The 21257-nt window shown below is 47.4% G+C and overlaps 8 protein-coding genes across 8 annotated transcripts; 4 read left to right on the forward strand and 4 right to left on the reverse strand.

Annotated features, from left to right (window-relative positions):
- Window positions 1–191: 191 nt before the first annotated feature.
- N7520_002891 (uncharacterized protein) lies at window positions 192–1529 on the reverse strand (the record flags this gene model as incomplete). The annotated part of the gene is made up of 2 exons (XM_057136826.1): window positions 192–569; window positions 1473–1529. 2 exons carry the CDS (start codon window positions 1527–1529, stop codon window positions 192–194), a joined length of 435 nt encoding a protein of 144 aa, XP_056999512.1.
- A 1363-nt stretch (window positions 1530–2892) lies between these two features.
- On the reverse strand, window positions 2893–3896 carry N7520_002892 (uncharacterized protein; the record flags this gene model as incomplete). The annotated part of the gene is made up of 2 exons (XM_057136827.1): window positions 2893–3251; window positions 3392–3896. The coding sequence occupies 2 exons, from the start codon at window positions 3894–3896 to the stop codon at window positions 2893–2895; spliced, it is 864 nt and encodes a 287-aa protein (XP_056999513.1).
- A 4316-nt stretch (window positions 3897–8212) lies between these two features.
- On the forward strand, window positions 8213–8812 carry N7520_002893 (uncharacterized protein; the record flags this gene model as incomplete). The annotated part of the gene is made up of 1 exon (XM_057136828.1): window positions 8213–8812. One exon carries the CDS (start codon window positions 8213–8215, stop codon window positions 8810–8812), a length of 600 nt encoding a protein of 199 aa, XP_056999514.1.
- Window positions 8813–9022: 210 nt separating this feature from the next.
- N7520_002894 (4-hydroxybenzoate octaprenyltransferase) lies at window positions 9023–10003 on the reverse strand (the record flags this gene model as incomplete). Its single annotated transcript, XM_057136829.1, has 1 exon — window positions 9023–10003. One exon carries the CDS (start codon window positions 10001–10003, stop codon window positions 9023–9025), a length of 981 nt encoding a protein of 326 aa, XP_056999515.1.
- Window positions 10004–10429: 426 nt separating this feature from the next.
- Window positions 10430–10695, forward strand: N7520_002895 (S-adenosyl-L-methionine-dependent methyltransferase; the record flags this gene model as incomplete). Its single annotated transcript, XM_057136830.1, has 2 exons — window positions 10430–10474; window positions 10552–10695. 2 exons carry the CDS (start codon window positions 10430–10432, stop codon window positions 10693–10695), a joined length of 189 nt encoding a protein of 62 aa, XP_056999516.1.
- A 61-nt stretch (window positions 10696–10756) lies between these two features.
- On the forward strand, window positions 10757–11665 carry N7520_002896 (hydroxyindole O-methyltransferase; the record flags this gene model as incomplete). Its single annotated transcript, XM_057136831.1, has 1 exon — window positions 10757–11665. The coding sequence occupies one exon, from the start codon at window positions 10757–10759 to the stop codon at window positions 11663–11665; it is 909 nt and encodes a 302-aa protein (XP_056999517.1).
- A 3696-nt stretch (window positions 11666–15361) lies between these two features.
- N7520_002897 (uncharacterized protein) lies at window positions 15362–16407 on the forward strand (the record flags this gene model as incomplete). The annotated part of the gene is given in 4 exon segments (XM_057136832.1): window positions 15362–15715; window positions 15757–15868; window positions 15933–16231; window positions 16246–16407. The coding sequence occupies 4 exon segments, from the start codon at window positions 15362–15364 to the stop codon at window positions 16405–16407; spliced, it is 927 nt and encodes a 308-aa protein (XP_056999518.1).
- A 202-nt stretch (window positions 16408–16609) lies between these two features.
- On the reverse strand, window positions 16610–21185 carry N7520_002898 (multidrug resistance protein; the record flags this gene model as incomplete). Its single annotated transcript, XM_057136833.1, is given in 5 exon segments — window positions 16610–16823; window positions 16892–17832; window positions 17850–17879; window positions 17912–20152; window positions 20211–21185. 5 exon segments carry the CDS (start codon window positions 21183–21185, stop codon window positions 16610–16612), a joined length of 4401 nt encoding a protein of 1466 aa, XP_056999519.1.
- Window positions 21186–21257: the final 72 nt, after the last annotated feature.

Genomic DNA, 21257 nt, shown 5'->3' on the forward strand with positions numbered 1-21257 from the left:
GACATGACGTGGGACAATTGGTTGACTGTCAACGATGGGGTAAAATGGATGGAAGAAGTAATGATCCGAGCGATCTTACGTCATAAACTTGCTACCCCATCTTATCTCTTCACAACATAGATAAACGGTCTAGATACAAAATCAAGTTTCAACACGTACAAAATATCCCTTTCGGTAATTCATGATGCCAATCAACCTGAGGTAACATGACAAGGGCCGTTATCATCATCAACAGGGAATCCATCACTTTCAGGATCGAACCTCACAACACAGCTAGCATCTTCACCAATAGCGATACCAATAAAGGTAGTATCGGTTTGTCCCTGGCCAGTACCAAGGTCACCATCCTTGACTTCCCAGGTATCAGGGCGGCCGGCAAAGTCGGACTTCCACTTGAACTTGCGTGGGGTACTCCAGCAGTCACCCTCGATAGTAGACTCGCGGCCGTCACCAGTTTTATAGCAAAGCGAATGATCGTCCGGGAAGCCTTCATCATATATGGCATTACTGGCATCACTGGTGACAGCAAAGCCGGAATAAATTTTCGTTGGTGTTGCCGCCAGAGGGTCCTAACATGCAGGAAAAGTCGCCGGATGACCCGAGGACCTTGAGGTGCTAGATGCCACGAGTCCTTAATCCCTCTATACTAACTGTGAAATCATGAAACTGTGATATCTCGAACATAGGCCGGTAGTGGAGAATATCAGCATTATACCAAGGTACTGATGGGCCAACATATAGAACAAGGCGTAACCCAGAGGACTAATGTCAGATATCATCACTCTGTTCAAAAAAAATAGTTTTCGTTTGTAGCCGTCGTCTCAGAGACCATGTAGGTTCCCCGCATAGACTCTTACCACGCGCTGTAACCTCCAAACTGCCCCCACTTACTCACCATTTCGAACCGAGACTTATTGCGGATGCTTATGCACATGTGACCGAAGCTAATGTTCTTGGCTCTTGGAAATGCCAAGAGGCTCCGGATATTGCAAGCTAGGAACATAAAAAAGAATCAAGCATTTGAAGTAAGGTATCAAGACTGGGGAAAGCCATCTACCTAGGAGCTCTAAGTAGTATTTTTCTTATCCCGGGTGGGGCTTTCCTACCTGAGCTGCCGCCGCTTTTATGAGGGCGCTCAGAGTCAGGCTCATTGAGCAGCTCAGTATCATCACGTGCAATATACATATATATGTGTCGAATGGGCGCTCAGTGATACTCACTCACTGAGTGATTAATGAGTACTGTACGATGGGTTGCTCACTGCGTGCTCAAGATCGCTCATAGGCAAGACGAACAGTGTAATGTGATTACGCCACATAGGTGCGCAGACAGAACACTACGAATTCGACAATCAGATCTGCTCTTCTAGTGCTACGTAGTACAGGCTACTCCTACTTAGGTCTCCCGAAGTCTAGATCCCTTGCAGGCAAACGTTAGCCCCGCCCCCGGGGCTGACGACCCGGGCGACCCACCCATGGGTAATTCCCGATTATGAGGTCTCCACCCCCAAAACCTTCAGCAGTGAGCATTTCATAGCGTCAGGATAGCTTCATATTACGGAGGAACGACCTAATTGAGTTTAGTTTAAAAGCCTGAGCAATGTATGATTTTCTGTCTTCTGCCGTCTAGTATGAAAATGTGTCCCAATGACAATCCGACGATCTGACGGCTTTATACTCCAAAGTATCGCACTATGTAGGTGGGTCTCGAGGATCTGCTGCAGCAAGGCTGACAAGGCTCACTGTAGAAATGTACCCGTTGATCTGGGGCTGCGGCCAAAGATGGGAAAATGATATCCGCCATTACTGCAGCCTGCTCTGCATCGCATGCTACAGTGCATTGATCTTTATCGTATTATTCATCGATACGCCGCCAAGAAACCAGGTAATTTGCGCCGGTTTGGTTATATCAGGAGTTTCTAGCCAAATTAGTACAGTGGTGATAACGAAATTCCAATCAGTAAAGACTTAACGTACTAATACGTGCGAGATAAGCTTTGACAGACGTTGACATTGGCCTGTTTCATACATACCTCAATACCACTATCATGATAATTGTACTAATACATACCATACCGTATACCGCAAACTGCCGTACTGCCGTATCATAATACCACTATATCATTACAGAGGTCTGTACTAGTGTTCCGTATCGTATGACATGCCGTACACATACTAATACGGCGACCTCCACCGATTCATGTCCAAGTGTAGGATTTTACAGTTCAAACACCAGCCGTAAATTATTACGTTGGCGAGGTCTCCCTCCCAAACCACCCCCAAACTGGTTATATTTTTTTTGTCCACACATGTTCGAAAATGAAGTTTCCCAGGGAATATAGTCATCAGTACTCTTTGGTCGGCGATGCCGAATCAATGCCACTGAAGGTCAGTCGAGACAGTCCCTCAAACTATGGGCCCATTTCTCAACAATCGTCAATATCGTGCTCGTGGTAGCTATCACTGCCATCGCAGCTCTACAGAGAAGTCGATTTCAGTCGCTTTTGCCCACATGGCCATCAACTGTGTACTCTCCTGCCTACCACGTTATCCAATATGAGACCGTAAGGTTCAATCGAGGATTTTCTCGTAATGAGCAAGTCGTGTCATTGATTCAGCTCATGCTTATTCTGTATAACTAAACCATCGCTGCAGTTCAATATATTTCGGTCCACCCGATGACGAGTCTGACGCCGCATGGGAGGCCCTCTGGGAGCCGACTTTATTTGCTCAGATCCCTATCCGGGAAGCTGCTCCTATCCCCGAGAATTCCATCCCCGTGGCAGGTACTGGCACAGCGATAGTTGGTCTGGATGTATTTCACCAGCTGCACTGTCTCAATGCACTGCGCAAGAATCTTCGACCGGATTACTATGCTGGAAAAGCGACAGCTTCAAAGATCAATGATGTTGCAGTAGATCCTTCGTGTCGGAGCAGTGTCCGCGGAAGTTTGAGGACATGACGGCTCCGGACACTGCTCCGACACGAAGGATCGCAAGGCTCCCACGCAGGCATTCCGGTCTGTTTTGAGGAAGAAAGCTGTAGAAAAGCGTTCTGGTACTAACTTCTCATCTTCTAGCTCACCCTGAAGGGCTGGAAGAACGGTAACTTGATGCACTCCCGCTCGCACTTGACCATTGGTCCAGCGTTCCAAGGTTTCGCTAATGTTCACAATCATCTCGAAGATAGACCCGGTGGCCAGCGGCACCCAATCACCCGTCTCGTAGTCTCGAGCCTCGAGGCCGCCAACCCCTCAATGCTGAAACAAGCAGGTCACCACGCCCAGGTCAGTATGCGGGTGAATACGACTGATACTACCACCGCGCAAGTCTCCCAGGCGCATGGATGGGTAGTGATTTAGACCAATTCACTGTGCGGTCCGTGACACTGACCCGTCAGCACACCTGACTCTAGTCCAAGACCCTCTTCCAGTGCGGGCAAGATGAGAATTTGAGCAACTGCGTGGGAACTGGAGTAGAAAGTCTCCATAGTGGTGCGAAAACCAGGCACATCGTCCTCAGAGGGATAGAGATTGGGCCATTCCTGGTCCAATGGGGAGCCTTGGTCGAAGTGCTCGCGAGCATCAATCATATCGTCGCATCCACTCGCGCCGTGCCGAAATAACTTGGCGGTGCGTTTTTCGCCGACGCGACTCCATCCACGCTGGGGCTTAGGATCGCGAGGATGGGCCATGGCCATCTTGCGGGCGGGTGATAGCTGAAAGAAATTGGTCGAGCGGGTGAACATATCAACAATGACGTGCTCTAGAATGCTATGGTTCACAGGCCGCACGAATCCATAGCGTTGGAAGCTGGCCACAAGAGCCTGGCAGAACTGGCCACGTTCGGCAGGTGTGCCAGAGGTAAACTTGGTAACGTCGAGGAGCGGGACAGACATGTTTGCAAGGCAGATGTGCGCTATAGGCCCATGAATTGAGGTAGATGTTATAATTTCAATCTATGATTTCTATCTGTCATGATGTACCCATTTATACTTTAAATACTTGCCAAAACGCCAAGTTGACTAGTAAAACTAGTTTCTTGAATACTCAAGGGAATCTTGTACTGCAGAAATTACAGGTACTAGTATGTACTAGGGATGTCAAAATGAAATTTCAAAATTTCGAAATTCCTGAAATTTGGCTGCTTGAAATGTAATTTGAAATGGGGCTTGAAATCTTGAAATCTAGCTAGTCCCAAAGTGGTAATGATTATCTTCCATTCTTCCAATCAAAACAGTCGAACGTAAAGCACGTGACATAGACATCATGTGTCATCTATCCCCCGCCGTCGCCGAGTTGGCCGCTTGGAATCATCTGGAACTCCTTGAGGCCATTCAGATACACGCTTCGACCTCGTCCGCATAAGATGAGCTGAATCTGAATTTGTTGTGGGTTTCGTTGAAGGACTAAGGGGAGGCTCCGAAGTTGGCTTCAACAAGGAGTTAAGCCTCGACTTCAACGCAGAAATGAGGGCAGGATTTGTTGATTCTGAAGCTGAAGTCAAAGCTGAATTCAATGCTAAAACCAGGGCAGACGTTGGTGATTGCTCTGTTGGTTGCTCTGGTGGTTGCTCTGGTGGTTGCTCTGGCGGTTGCTCTGGCGGTTGCTCTGGCGGTTGCTCTGGCGGTTGCTCTGGCGGTTGCTCTGGCGGTTGCTCTGGCGGTTGCTCTGGCGGTTGCTCTGGCGGTTGCTCTGGCGGTTGCTCTGGCGGTTGCTCTGGCGGTTGCTCTGGCGGTTGCTCTGGCGGTTGCTCTAGTGGTTGCTCCGGTGGTTGCTCTAGTAGTTGATATGAGCCCCCTGATAGATCGTCTAGCACTTGGTTTCGCTGCAAAACCCTCTCTATCTCGTTATCCTCTTCTTGAAGGAGTGATTCTTGCGCAACTTCGGGAGGCCGTTCTGTCCGGAATTGTCGTTTATTGATCTGCACGAAGAGCAGTTTTTCAACGCGGTGGGGCTCGAGCCTATTTCGGACTTTTGTATGCTGAAGGTTCATCTGTGAAAAGGCTCTCTCCGCTGCCGCTGAATTTGCCACAGTATTGCAGAGTCGACGAGCAAAGGGTGCAAGAAGCGGAGCAAAGTCCTCCTGTATAAGCATATCGTAAGTAAGTCCTTCGTTTTAATCGTTGATAGTATAACGTACTGCCTCAAGCCAAAAGAGAGACGGGCTCTGGGCCTTCCAGCAGGAGGCATTATAAAAAGCGCCCGTTCTCTGCCTGAATGACAGAAATTCATGCCAAGCGGAAGAGCTTTTGTCGTTGTTCTGTAGAGGCCGTAGCACACCGATATAATTACGAGAGCTCTGGTCAACTTTCCCAGGGACTCTAGCGGGATCAAGATGATAGGCTACCCAGTGGATAGGCTCAAGCTGACGTAGTATTCGACTTTGCCAGCCTATGCCATCCAAATAGGACAAGAAATCGTCCTTAAGAGATGTTTGGGAAGCCAATGTTCGTAGATCTTCATGGAGATCTAGCCATCGCTGCGTTACCTCCATAATCGACGAGTTCCGAGCTTCGGACTCTTTTTGGGCAACATGTAGAGGCTTAAGGATTTTAATCAACTCCTTTAGTTGCCACCAGAACGAATGCGAGTTCGCTATCCGAATAATCTCCCTCCCCCTAGCAGTCGAGGTAGCAGGAGTGATAAGTGTCCACTCACAGATAGCTTCTTGGCAGTCGTGGAGCGAGGAGAGCATATTATATTGCGTTCCCCATCTTGTAATGACTGACGCAATAAGAGCCTTCCTATATCCCCACTTCTCAATCTGCTTTCCTTGCATCCTTGCGTACTCGAGTGGTGAGTGGTGGAAGAAGACGACTATTTCAAGGGCCGACTTAAATACCTCCGCAGCCCGTGGAACCTTCGAACCCTTAGCATCAACAATATCCTTCATGATTAACTGTAGGCCGTGAGAGTCACAGGGAATCATAAAGCAGTGTTTGAGCTCTGGTGTGTTCTCTAGCTTCTCCCAGACCGATTTCATGACAGAACATGTGTCTGTCGAGATAGAATTAATTCTTTTCCAGTCAATCGTTGTATCCAGTTGTAGTAGGAGACATTTGAGACTATTCAAGATCCAACCACTAATAGCAGGAGCATCAAGAGTCTTGTCTTCCATATCATTCAAGTAGACAAACCATGACTTTATCGGCGTTGTTATAGTCATCACTATCACCCGTTGAGATCTAATGTTAGTGGTCTCATCCACTGTGACATTTAAGAACTCAGTTCTCCGTAACTCTTTAATAACCTTCTCTAGTAGTTCATTATATGCTTCATCCAGCAGGTCATCGGCGACTCGTTGGCGGGAAGGAATTTGATACGTCGGGCTTAACGCATGGATAAGTTCTCGCATTTCTTGCTGTTCGAAAAGGTTGAATGGTCTAGCCCCGGTGAAACAGACCTGAGCGATTAGCTGATCAATGCTTCTGGCTGGCTGAGATGTAGAGAAACTTAGCAATTTCTGTTTCTTCTCTGCGGCGGTCTTGGGATCCATCAGAGCCTGTGCTTTTGTGCATTTATTAACATGCTCACTCTGGCGTGTAGTATTTTTGGCGCGAGTCTTCAAGCATCCAAGACATTGTGCTTGAGGCACCTGAAGAAGCTGCAATTAGGGGAGTAGAGGATAAGTTTATGAATTAGTTCTTACCTTTTTATCACCCTGTATGATTTTGAAGCATCTCTGAAGCTCGAGCTCTGAGTAGGAAACCTTTCCGCAAGGATGATTAGGAGCCATTTCGAAGGTGAGGGTGCTAGGAAGGGGTGAGACCTTGAGAGTATTCTAAACAAGCCAAAGATATATATTCTTCCACCTGTTGCCACGAGCTACAGCATACTTGATGAAGACAATGGCAGAAAAATGAAGTATAGGCCTTTATTGGCTATAATAGGTTACCGCTTCTGATGACTCAGCAGACGCCAGCCCCTTGAAATGTAATTGAAACGAGAAAATGAAATGAAATTTCAAGATTTCGTAATGAGTTGGCCAATTTCGTAATTACAACATCCCTAACTATTGCGGTTTAAGTTTCGTGGTAATACACATAACAAACTTGATACACCGTAACCGTACCATACATCGAGTATCCAACAGATCAACTGCAGTCGGTTCTAGGATTTAAGGGTATTGACTGGTATTGGGTATCTGACCAATCGGACGGGGTCAGTCTCAAGATATCGTCTGGAGATACCTGATAATTCTGACCTTACGAGGCTTACTCAGCTCTGTGAGCTTCACTGTGTCGGTCAAGTGCCTTGGTTCTGCGGTTGCTGAATATAACTAACACAAGCTAGTAATATCGATCCGTCTTACACATAAGTACCGTATATAATACTGCAGATCTTTCAGTCGATCATACCGTAGATCATACTGTAGGTGGTGTCAGTGATATTATAACATCATGTGGTCTTCATTGAGGTCCCCGCTTTATGCACGTTAATCCGTCAAGCACGTACTGTCGCTAAAACGACATATCACACTTTCTGCATGATAAGAAAACTTGCTCGTTGGGCGCTTTGACATTCAATTGTCTTACTGCAGCGATAACAACAATTGACGATACGATTCGGCGAAGGGTTGATGTCTAGCCATCAGTGCCCCGCTTGAACCTGCGACTTGACTCACTCCCTCATCGTCTTCATTCTTGTCGGCAGCTGATCTGCTGTCCAGGGGAAGAAAGGGCTACATAGTAGCGTGGAAACAGAAGAAAGGGACAAGATCTGTATTCCGAGAGGTATGGAGGAGAGAAAGAGAAAGAGAGAGAGAGATCTAGCTAAAGACATGCAAGCGCTGACAAAGGGAGGGGGTCAGCTGACCCGACCCCATATACTCCAATAATTCTGTCTTTTTCACCTAGACAGAGAAAAAAGGCAGATCAGAAAAAACCGCAATCAGAGACAGACACTCAGCCAGCATGGTCTTCGCCAAATCTCAACAATACACTAAAGTGGCCCAAGATGCATTTCCCTTGCCGACATATCGCAAGGCGAAAACTTCCTCTATATGGCGCATCTTGCAATCTTTCAGCCTTTTTGGTTCCAATATCCTCGTGCTGCTGGTCAATCTGCTTGTGGTTATAGGGACGTGGAATAAGGTGTAAGGACTCAAATCCTATTGCCCGGAAATCCCATATAGTATGCCATACCCTATTTTCCCAGTCTGTTGCTCGAATATTGTGCCTAACTACAACATCTCGTCTTACTAGCTCCTGCCATGAAAAGCGTGATATATGAAAAGACACCGTTGGATCTCGTATCCGCGACTGTCTTTGCAGGGCCCAAGACTCGCGATATGGAGCGCGCATGGGAAACGCTTCAGCTTAATGAAATTTGGCGTGCCACTGGTGAAGAGTTGGAGAAGAGTGGTGCAATGGAGGCCGGAAAGTCGCTCCGGCTCATGCATGGTGGCTATATGGCCATTATGCGTATTTACCATGAGCTACGTTATTTGAACTGGATCAAGCGAGAATGGGATCCTATGCGACGTGTCATGACAGACCACCTAGACCACTGCCTTGATGGGCTGAAGCACGGCGCTATGTGCAAGGCCGATTTAGCTCTGGGGTCCTTCTACTGGTGGCCCGAAGAGCCTGCTGCCCGTGAGGCGGTGCGTCGGCCGAACTATGAGCGCACCTGCGTCTCATGGAACAGTCTTCAGGATTTCCTCAACAAGCACCGTATGTCCTTTGACGATGATGGCGTTCCGGAGTCTCCGCTGGATGAAAACGGGCATCTCATTATTGTGGTTCCCACCGACTCGCTGCAAAACCAGAACAAGGTACTTACAGGAGGTGACATGGGACATAAGGAGTAGTTCAATTGTAGACGAATCAAGATTACTAGGTATCGAGGCTCACGGGTGGTCTTCAAATCTTGTTTCTATGGAAGTTTGAGAGAGAAGAGCCTTCGTGATTAGGGGATAGGTACCTTATGGAACTATAGTGAAATATATGCACTTATTGAATCTCCTTTATGAGGTTCTTTCCACAAAAGTGATGTAGAAAAAATCGCGGCAGATATGTTTTCAGATGCGACTACTCCATTGCAACAAAAGCCCTCCCAAAAGCATTCCTCCGACATACCAGAAGCCCCATTTAAACCACCACATACAGCTCGCCGGCACGGTCAGATTCACTGCAGAGATCATCGTACCTAGACTGACCATGACCCCACCAACTCCCACAACATAATAAATCCATCCCAGCTTCGCCAGAAATCCCACTGTTGCCAACAGCGCGACGATAATTATACTCAGACCTGAACAAAGCAACTTGGTGCTCTCTTTAAAGCGGACCGCCATGCTCTTGACACCAGCCTTTTCATCATCCTCTCTATCCTGATGAGCATAGATCGTATCGTATACCATGGTCCAAAAGACATTAGCAAAAACCAGGGCGATTGTTGACCACAGAAGTCCCTTCGGCTCCAGGGCGAAGGGATTGACATGTATGCTATGGCAGGCCAATACAATGCCAAAGGCAAAAGGAAAACCCAAGATTGCCTGTGGATAATTGGTGAAGCGCTTTCCAAACGGATAGAGTGCAAATAAGGCAGTGATTGGGATAGCATCAAGAATGCAGATACGCGGCAAAAGGAAGAAAGCTGCGCTACCCACTGCAGTCTGGGTCGCAGTAAAGACATGCCCGGCGGTGGTAGAGACGGCACCCCGCGCAATGGGTCTATTCCGACAGCGCGCTACAAGTCGATCCAAGTCTTGGTCTATATTGTCGTTCCAAGTGCAGGCCGCGCCACGCAGGAAAATGCAAGCCGCAGAGAGCAGCCATGCTCTGCTGAGGAGAAACCATACAGTTGGCGGGTGAAGGGCAATGCTGGCCCCGTATCCAAGGCCAATCCAGTACGGGAAGACGAAGGCATAGTAACCACCGGGTTTATCCAAGCGCATCAATTGGGCATAGGGTACCCAAGAGGTCGGCAAGTAGGAGAGGAACCCGAATTTAGGTGGCTCATAAGGAGGGGGTAGCTCTTTGGGAGAACTGGTCTTCATTTTTGACTGTGGATTCCAAGCTAAGAAGTATATTGGAAGCTCAAAAAGACGAAAATTTCGAAGTTATCTAGGAGGAAACCTTGGAATAGAATGGCTGACAGAGGGACCTTGCGAACGATGAGACGGATCAAACCAGGGCCCTTATATAGGTCCTTAGGTAGTAACTGCACACATGTGCATATTGATTTCTCGTACAAGTGGACCTGTCACCTGAGTCATGGCATTCTGATAGACGGATAAGAATTATAGCACACAAGAAATCTATAAATAACGTACCGCTGCATCTTACAACATTGGCTCAACTTGATCTCATCCAAGCACCATACTATGAGTTACTGACAAGGATTTCGTCTTTGGCTCTCGTCAACATTTGCGCCGGGAGCTCTACGTCTAAGATGTCTATCTTGGGTAAAAGGCATTGTCCGCATGCTTGAGAAACCAGAAGAGGTTGTGTTTCGCCAGGCATTCGAGGTAAGAGAAGCGCTGCATTCAAACCCCTCTGAAAACCTGGGCAGCTGACCGATTCGACCAATCGAATATTTTTACAGCCCCATACCCACAATTGCTGCTTACGAGTGGCTGTTGATTTGCGATTATTCTATCTACTAGCCGAGTACCACCCCAACCCACTTTCCTCCAGCGATTTGGCAAAAGTCACAGGTGCCGAAGAAGAATTGCTTGAGTCAGTATAAATCATGATCATTGGGATTAGCACTGGATAATGGCTCACATCTTCCCATAACAGTTCGAGTGATGCGTATGGTAACTGCAATCGGATACGCACGTGCAGCTTCAGAGCGAAGTTACCTCCCATCACCACTTGGCAATGCATTTACACAGCCAGCACTGGAAGCATGTCTAGTGCATACTTTCGAGCATGCAGCTGCGGTCAACATCGGTCTTCCAGACTTCCTGGCCAATACAGGCTACCGATCCTCTCAAAGCACCACCGACGGTCCTTCCCAGCATTCCATTGGCACAGAATCGACTTTCTTTGACTTTCTCCACAACGACCCGCGCAAAATGCACAATTTCAACACGTATATGACTGGAAACCGCAACCTTCGTAAGCATTGGACAACATGGTATCCCGTGCGTCAACAGTTTCTCACGGAATGGAGCTCCGCCGGGGGAACGGATATCCTTCTGGTGGATATGGGTGGCGGTCGAGGGCATGATCTGCAACGCTTCGTGGATGCATTTCCAGAATCTCACGGCCATCTCGTTCTGCAGGATCTGTGTGGCACGATAGCGAGCCTGCCCCCACTGGAACAATGTGGTATCACGGCTATAAGCCATGACTTGTTTGCTAGTCCGCAGCCACCTGCTATTTTGGGTGCGAAGGTTTTCTTCGCGCATTTCCTACTTCACGACTCCTCGGACGATCAATGCCGTGTCATGTTGCAGCATGTCAGCCGCGCAATGAGACCTGGCTACTCGAAGCTCCTACTCAGCGAGGCGGTACTTCCGGAACGAGGCTGCCCGAGTTTCTTTGCTGCAGCTGATATCACAATGATGACCGCATTGTCAGCTAAGATGCGATCTCGGCGCCAATGGATAGAGTTGGTCGAAAGTGCGGGGCTACAAGTTCTGCAGGTTTGGGTAAGCCCTTATCATAATGACAATGAGGGGGTGGTGCAAGCTATCGTCCATTGCAACTAAGATATAAGCCTCTGTGTTCGGGGTCATACGTACAGTCCTCGCTTTCAAGTTACTAGTCAGAGATACAAGTATTACATACACCAGTACCACTTCCAGTATTGATACCGCTGAGACGGCCGAGACCTGTACATACTAGGGATGTCAAAATGAAATTTCGAAATTTCGAAATTGCTGAAATTTGGCCGCTTGAAATGTAATTTGAAATGGGCCTTGAAATCTTGAAATGACGCTAATCCTAAATAGGCAAAGAAATGATCAGCTGACCAATCAAGATAAACTGGAGAGTTTGAGTCGAGCGGTGGAAAATTAGACGCTGATCTTGGTCGCGGGCAAGTGAATGATGACTCATCAATGCCAAGAAATTTTGAAATGTAATTGAAACAAGAAAATAAAGTGAAATTTCAATATTTCGTAATGAGCTTGCCAATTTTGTAATTACAACATCACTAGTACATACTAGGGATGTTGTAATTACGAAATTGGCCAACTCATTACGAAATCTTGAAATTTCATTTCATTTTCTCGTTTCAATTACATTTCAAGGGGCTGGCGTCTGCTGAGTCATCAGAAGCGGTAACCTATTATAGCCAATAAAGGCCTATACTTCATTTTTCTGCCATTGTCTTCATCAAGTATGCTGTAGCTCGTGGCAACAGGTGGAAGAATATATATCTTTGGCTTGTTTAGAATACTCTCAAGGTCTCACCCCTTCCTAGCACCCTCACCTTCGAAATGGCTCCTAATCATCCTTGCGGAAAGGTTTCCTACTCAGAGCTCGAGCTTCAGAGATGCTTCAAAATCATACAGGGTGATAAAAAGGTAAGAACTAATTCATAAACTTATCCTCTACTCCCCTAATTGCAGCTTCTTCAGGTGCCTCAAGCACAATGTCTTGGATGCTTGAAGACTCGCGCCAAAAATACTACACGCCAGAGTGAGCATGTTAATAAATGCACAAAAGCACAGGCTCTGATGGATCCCAAGACCGCCGCAGAGAAGAAACAGAAATTGCTAAGTTTCTCTACATCTCAGCCAGCCAGAAGCATTGATCAGCTAATCGCTCAGGTCTGTTTCACCGGGGCTAGACCATTCAACCTTTTCGAACAGCAAGAAATGCGAGAACTTATCCATGCGTTAAGCCCGACGTATCAAATTCCTTCCCGCCAACGAGTCGCCGATGACCTGCTGGATGAAGCATATAATGAACTACTAGAGAAGGTTATTAAAGAGTTACGGAGAACTGAGTTCTTAAATGTCACAGTGGATGAGACCACTAACATTAGATCTCAACGGGTGATAGTGATGACTATAACAACGCCGATAAAGTCATGGTTTGTCTACTTGAATGATATGGAAGACAAGACTCTTGATGCTCCTGCTATTAGTGGTTGGATCTTGAATAGTCTCAAATGTCTCCTACTACAACTGGATACAACGATTGACTGGAAAAGAATTAATTCTATCTCGACAGACACATGTTCTGTCATGAAATCGGTCTGGGAGAAGCTAGAGAACACACCAGAGCTCAAACACTGCTTTATGATTCCCTGTGACTCTCACGGCCTACAGTTAATCATGAAGGATATTGTTGATGCTAAGGGTTCGAAGGTTCCACGGGCTGCGGAGGTATTTAAGTCGGCCCTTGAAATAGTCGTCTTCTTCCACCACTCACCACTCGAGTACGCAAGGATGCAAGGAAAGCAGATTGAGAAGTGGGGATATAGGAAGGCTCTTATTGCGTCAGTCATTACAAGATGGGGAACGCAATATAATATGCTCTCCTCGCTCCACGACTGCCAAGAAGCTATCTGTGAGTGGACACTTATCACTCCTGCTACCTCGACTGCTAGGGGGAGGGAGATTATTCGGATAGCGAACTCGCATTCGTTCTGGTGGCAACTAAAGGAGTTGATTAAAATCCTTAAGCCTCTACATGTTGCCCAAAAAGAGTCCGAAGCTCGGAACTCGTCGATTATGGAGGTAACGCAGCGATGGCTAGATCTCCATGAAGATCTACGAACATTGGCTTCCCAAACATCTCTTAAGGACGATTTCTTGTCCTATTTGGATGGCATAGGCTGGCAAAGTCGAATACTACGTCAGCTTGAGCCTATCCACTGGGTAGCCTATCATCTTGATCCCGCTAGAGTCCCTGGGAAAGTTGACCAGAGCTCTCGTAATTATATCGAAGGTGTGCTACGGCCTCTACAGAACAACGACAAAAGCTCTTCCGCTTGGCATGAATTTCTGTCATTCAGGCAGAGAACGGGCGCTTTTTATAATGCCTCCTGCTGGAAGGCCCAGAGCCCGTCTCTCTTTTGGCTTGAGGCAGTACGTTATACTATCAACGATTAAAACGAAGGACTTACTTACGATATGCTTATACAGGAGGACTTTGCTCCGCTTCTTGCACCCTTTGCTCGTCGACTCTGCAATACTGTGGCAAATTCAGCGGCAGCGGAGAGAGCCTTTTCACAGATGAACCTTCAGCATACAAAAGTCCGAAATAGGCTCGAGCCCCACCGCGTTGAAAAACTGCTCTTCGTGCAGATCAATAAACGACAATTCCGGACAGAACGGCCTCCCGAAGTTGCGCAAGAATCACTCCTTCAAGAAGAGGATAACGAGATAGAGAGGGTTTTGCAGCGAAACCAAGTGCTAGACGATCTATCAGGGGGCTCATATCAACTACTAGAGCAACCACCGGAGCAACCACTAGAGCAACCGCCAGAGCAACCGCCAGAGCAACCGCCAGAGCAACCGCCAGAGCAACCGCCAGAGCAACCGCCAGAGCAACCGCCAGAGCAACCACCAGAGCAACCACCAGAGCAACCAACAGAGCAATCACCAACGTCTGCCCTGGTTTTAGCATTGAATTCAGCTTTGACTTCAGCTTCAGAATCAACAAATCCTGCCCTCATTTCTGCGTTGAAGTCGAGGCTTAACTCCTTGTTGAAGCCAACTTCGGAGCCTCCCCTTAGTCCTTCAACGAAACCCACAACAAATTCAGATTCAGCTCATCTTATGCGGACGAGGTCGAAGCGTGTATCTGAATGGCCTCAAGGAGTTCCAGATGATTCCAAGCGGCCAACTCGGCGACGGCGAGGGATAGATGACACATGATGTCTCTGAACACGTAATCAGGGTCGAACAGCATGTACCAATGGTATGGGTCACGTCTGTGTACTTGTCTGGTATTCTCTAGTCTCCACCACAGCAATTTAACATGTGGTACGCTGACTAATAAAGTTGATTACATGATCCATTGTTCCGACATGATGTCTATGTCACGTGCTTTACGTTCGACTGTTTTGATTGGAAGAATGGAAGATAATCATTACCACTTTGGGACTAGCTAGATTTCAAGATTTCAAGCCCCATTTCAAATTACATTTCAAGCAGCCAAATTTCAGGAATTTCGAAATTTTGAAATTTCATTTTGACATCCCTAGCAATAGTACGCTAAGTGCTGTCTACCACTACTACCAGTACGCTGCGATTGTCAGTGGAATTCGTCTTTACCAATTGATGATTGAATAAGGGAGAAGTAAGAAAAGACTGATTTGTGTGACCATACTCTTCACTTTTCCTCTCATATTCATTTCTCAGAAATCTGGCAATATTCCTTCTCTAGTCAGCTCAGCGTCTTCATAAATTTCGACTTTCTCCTTCCGTTTTTCACTAGCATCGTTCATAATGCCATACCCCCACCACGAAACAGTTGATATTGCTGACGACAAACCATTTCGCGATGAATCCAGCGAAGACAGCGAGTCGTCATCGATGTTAGCGTCACCATTCCATTCCTCTAGCCCTACCACTCCGACGAAGCAGAGAAAGGGCATGGCGTGGCTGAACCTTACCATTTTGTGTGCCAACGTGATCTTTGTTGGATACAATGTACTATACTCTTGGCAGAGTATTACCTGGATCAAGTTCCAGAAACACTATTGTCCAGACCAGCCGTTTTGTGAGAGCCACTCTATCATATTTCCCTTCCCTCCTCGAGTACTGGAAGAAGGAAAGAAGAAGAGTGATCAGAGCGATAATGTAACTAACAAGCCTTTTTTGCACCAAATGTAGCGTCGAAGGATACTGGAATCAAGTATGAAAATACTGTGATGCACCTCGAAAACTCTCACAATCCGTTTGCAAGAGATCTGGGGCCAGCAGTGGATAAAATATGGGATGACCTGCTGAATTGTAAGTCTCACTTGGCTACCTGAATGGAGAAGAAGAAGTTTGTTGACTCATCATGATCCTGAAGGGAGCAATATCCGTCTATCCAAAGACGAAATGCGGCAAGCGGGCGAATTGGCCAATGACAGTGTAACCCTGGCTGATGGAGAGGGCTACGTGGGAACTCTTAGAGTCTTCCACGAGCTATACTGCATGAGTTGGATTAAGTGCGAGTACTCCAATGTCAGTCGGAGCTTTGAAGCGATGGACCCAACCAGCGCCTCGGGCCGTTACCGCGAGGAGCATTTTGATCACTGTCTTAACATCATGATTCAGGGGGTGCTATGCCGCTCTGACTTGACCACGAGCTCCTGGTGGCTTGCCCTAGTGACATTAACAAGCCTCTGATCAATCGCAAGAAGGCCTACCATACGTGTGTAAACTGGGACTCAGTGGAGGAGCGGATTCGGCCTCGCTTGCTCAGTCCGGATGCGAAGACAATTACCCCTTCGAAGGAAGAGTTCAGCATTGAGGAGCTTTTAAGACCTGCTAAGCCCACTTAGAAGAAATTACCATGTGATGGAAACTCGTGGTATACGCTGCGTCTGATCTGAGTCATTTGGAAGGATGTATGTTTGGAATATGGAGACTGGAAGCCAAGATGAACACACCTTTCGTCAAATATTTCCTGATTATATTTCCTGATTCAATTTAAGTTAACCTTGTGTTTTCTACTCAAATAATTTGATCGCTTTGTAGTCCTTACTATGAGGATTTCAGAAGGGCCCTGAAGAAAGAATCCTTCTTTTCTAAAAGCACCTTAGGGTCATCGAATTCCACGCACTTACCATCGGCCATGACAGCCACGCGATCGCAGTTCACTATCGTATTCAAGCGGTGTGCAATCACGATGATTGTTCGGTCCGCAAACTCGGAGGTGATGACAGCTTGTATCAGCTTGTCCATCTGAAGGTCCACACTGCATAAAAAAGAGGAATGATAAGTTTGCGGACAAATTAAAAACAAAAAGGAAGAACCGTTAAATACCTGCTAGTAATCTCATCCAGAATCACAATCTTGCCCGGTCGGAGTAATGCCCTGGCGATACAGAATAGTTGCCTTTGACCGTGGCTTAGCGACTCCTTTTTCAATTCGACGTCCAGCCCTCCATTCTGCTCAATCAATGACCACAACTGCATAGTATCGAGTGCCTGAATGAGTCGCGCATCATTGGAATCTTCACCCTTCGTCAGGTCTTGATAGGGATCAAGATTGAGTCTCACGCTACCGGCGAGGAAGTAGGGATCTTGACCGAGGCCATTCAGCCGCGAGCGAACGGTCTCTTGATTGAGTGTGGCCAGATCCTGCCTATCCACTAAAATCGTACCGGAGTTCAAATCCAACAAACGAAACAAGGCAAGTACGGTAGAGCTCCTCCCCATTGCCCGTTCGGCCACATATCCAATTTTCTGCCCAGGTTGAATGTGGATTGTCACACCATTCAGAGCTGGCCGGTCCGATTGTTCTGCAGTATCCTCGTATGATGCAGAAACATGTTCCAGAACGACTTCCCCCTTGTCAGGCCAGCTTGGGGGTGGCTGGATACCATGGTCGCTGATTGTGTTACCGGGCATCGCGACGACGTCATCTTCAAATTTCTTGATGCGCGCGATCGCACCCAGCGTAGTCTCAAGCATGGTGTAAGTGTTGACCACCTGGTTCAGATAATTCGACAAGGTAATAATTTGAACAAGAGCAACAGCAACACCGGCCATCTCAGTTGACGAGCGTAATTTCACAGCGATGCCGACAATCAAGACTGTCAAGGCTGCTGTGACCAAGTCAAGAACCAATAAGAGCCACCTTTGAATGATGAGTAGTGAGTACCACGGCTTCTGGGCGTTAGTCACCAAATCATAATTTGTATTTCGAAAGCGAGCCTGCCATTTGAAAGCACGGATTGTAGGCAAGCCGCCTAGAGGTGTAAACTGGGGCTTTTTCAGACAAATCCAACAACCTCATTTGCTTTGCAGTTCTGAGATAGAATTTTTGGATCATAAATAACACTGCGATGAGCGCAGGATAGCTCACTGCTATCCAGCCAACCCCAGAGCCAATTAATCCCGCCTGTGCAATACAGGTGAAGAGATTTTGAGTGAGAGTCAATATTTGTAAGGGGAGGCTCATATCAACCATTTGAATATCCTGAGAGAATCGAGTCAGGATCTCACCACTGTCTTGCTTTGCAAAGAGGCTCAATGGAGCGGATAGAGTCGCTCTGAGTAAAGTACTGTGCAGCGAGAGACCAGACTTGCGTGCCATGAAGCTGAATGCAAACCACGTGGCAAGTGCAGAGGACGCAAGTGCAGCTACTTGTAAAGCAGCATATACACCTAAGTACACTCCAAGGTCCTTATTACCGTGAGATGTGCTATCCTCTGCCCACCACTTGAGCCACTGAACAGGGAAAACGGAAAGGAACGCCCATACTGCTTCCAGCGCGAGAAATGTCATCAGCGGGGTTATTCCGATCGCCTTGACATAGAAGCGATAAACCGAGGAATCGCTTATGATCTTTTCCTTTGCAGTGTGTGGTTTTGATGCTGTTTTTTGGGTATCGTGGTAAATATTTGGAGTGACCAAAATTCGCTTTTTGCTTGTGTTCATCTGCCCTTGATATTTTTCGGTTGGCTGACCAAGCTTGTCGAAGTCTGTGGCTGATTCCTGTTGCAGTGAAGACAGTTTGTGGCCGTGGGTTTTGTGGAGATATCCCTCGGTTGCCATGAGTTCTTGATAGGTTCCGCACTCGCTAACGCTTCCCTTTGAGTCCAACACGAATATTTGGTCCGCTGAAGGTAGCAGACGAGATGAATGAGTCGCCATGACAACAGTTGTACCCCAGCGCGAAAATAGTCCATTCTTCCCGAAACAGCGGCAGATGATATTGTTCTCTGTGGTGACATCCAGCCCACTCAAGGGGTCGTCAAGTAGAACCATTTCTTTTCGGGAGTAGATAGCACGAGCCAAGGCGATCCTTTGCTTCTGACCACCGCTGAGTGCGGTGCCTTTGTTACCAATCCTTGTTTGATCGCCGGCAGGAAGACTGTCCAAGTCTTGCTTGAGATCGCAGCAATGAATGATGGTTGAAAGCAAGGTCTCATCCAAAGCGGAGCCGGATAGAATGTTATCTCGGATAGTCTGGTTGACCAACCAGGGGGTTTGTTCACACCATGCAATGTCCGTCACAGTTGTGGCGATAGTCCCATTTATTATCGGGCATTCGCCCAATAAGGCATATAGCAGCGTGGTTTTGCCAGCACCTGATGGACCAACGATGAAGTTCGAAGTACCTCTCTTGATGGAAAGGTTGATATTGGTCAAAAGGGGATCTTTGTCTTTGAACCATCCTAGCGATACTTTGTCTAGCTGAATTAGAGCGACAGAAGCCGGCTGCAAAGTCTGATTGCCGACATCAAGCTCTGTGACTTCAGTTTTCCGTAAGAGGGAGCTATCTTTTTCAATCGAATTGGTGACAGACACGGCATCGCCAGAGCAGATACGACCATCAAAAAAGCTGTGTTGGCAAAGATAATCTTCGATCCGCTCAAAGCATCCGATTGCCGATCGAGAGTTCACAATAGACCCAAAAAATGCAAAGAGGGGCTGCGAGAGTAGAGACAATATTGACAAGGAAGTAAAAAGACGTGAAACGTCCATAGAACGCCCACCCCCAAGCGTTACAGCAGCGTAAATGGCAAATGCCAGGACGGGAGATAGGATCTGGGGTAGTAATGCAATTGTTGAGGTAAAAGCACCCAAAAGCCGAAACTTCTTTGATGCATCAACCTCTTCTTGTCGGAGAGCAGCAATAGTTGCAAATAATCGGTCGGTCAAACCGGAGATCTTGATGCCTTTGATGGAATCCAACATTGCGGAGACACGACCCACACGTAATTGTAATTTTCCCATCCATTGTTTTTGGAACTTCTTAGTATGTTCCGAGAGATATGTAATGGCTATGAAGGAGCCCAGGGCAGTGATAGCAGGCGCAATGCACGCATATTGAAGTTCAGTTTCGAGAAGGTATGTGGCGATGATGATCTGTAGCGCGTTGGCCCATAATTCGTGAATCTCGCGAAGACCGTTCATGATGCGATCAACTTCCGTACTCATCAATGTCACGGCTGCCTTGTCGGTTGCTACGGATGCCGGTGATTGGAGTGTTCTTTCAAAAATAGCCGTCATCAGCATACTCCTGATCAAAGCCAATGAGCGAAACCATGACGACCAATAAAAACCAGTAGAAATCTAAGGTATAACGAGATTAATTTACCGCTCACGTGTGAATCTGAATCGGGGATCGAACCGCAATGCCAAGATAAATGAGAAAGTATGCCCCTATCATGCCATATCCCACATTCGCACTTTGTTCTGGACTCGCCTCCAGGTACTCAAGGAATCGTCTCAGACACAGTGGCTGACCAACGGTAAAGGCAATCAGAAGCAACCGCGGAAATAAAGGAGTGAGAAGATCCCAACGCAACGCACGAATGAACGTGTGTATCAGTCGACGACGATGTTTTTGATCCGTTTTCTGCCACGAAGCCCAGATTCTCCGGTCCAAGGTTTCAACGGCCATAGAACTTTCCAATAGATGTAAATCCTTGGGTGTTATCGTTTGTCGCGCTCCTTGTCGCAGCAGCTCATTCACCCACCAAAACACTGCCCTGTTGTAGATACTGCTTCTCGCATAAGGACTAAGGGCCCGATCCTGCTCTGCACAGAAGAAACGCCTCTTCTCCACAGCCTCCATAATCAAGAGACAAGCCTTGAGGGTAAATGCTGCTGTGAAGACGTTGCGCAGGTCCTCGGTCACATAGCTAGCTAGCCATAGGGTGCGGACCACAACTGCGTCCAGAAAGGTTGATAGTAAATACGCATTGACGATGGATGACGGGCGAAGAGTCCGAGTATGCTCAAGAGACGATAACAGGGCAAGAAACATGCTTGCGCCGGTGCACAGACATGAGGCGGCAATCCCCGCAGCAGATGCAGGCATTGGATTTACCGCCCATAGGGCAATGAGGGTGAGTTGCAAAGCGGCGTACCCGATCGTCAGCGCCAGCTTCAAATTCCGGAGCCAGAGGCCATCAACACAGCGGTCTCGGGCAAAGAGCAAATAAAGGCGAGTTGGCGCAATCAGCAGAAACAACGCCGCGGGCGCTATGAGAAAGAAGTACAACTCAAAGGCAAGAGTAAAGTCAAAGTCATCGCGACAGCCTGACACGACTGGCCCAAATGATGAATCCGCTTGAAAACAGGCGTTTTGTTGGGGGTCCATGATGGTGAACAGAAAATTGGCGATGAAGACGCCTAGCGACGACAATGAAAGAAGAATCCCCAGGACCCTGAA

The sequence above is a fragment of the Penicillium odoratum genome (assembly GCF_028828045.1).
Source record: "Penicillium odoratum strain IBT 22623 chromosome Unknown utg000002l_segment0_segment0, whole genome shotgun sequence".
Classification (NCBI taxonomy): Eukaryota; Fungi; Ascomycota; class Eurotiomycetes; order Eurotiales; family Aspergillaceae; genus Penicillium; species Penicillium odoratum.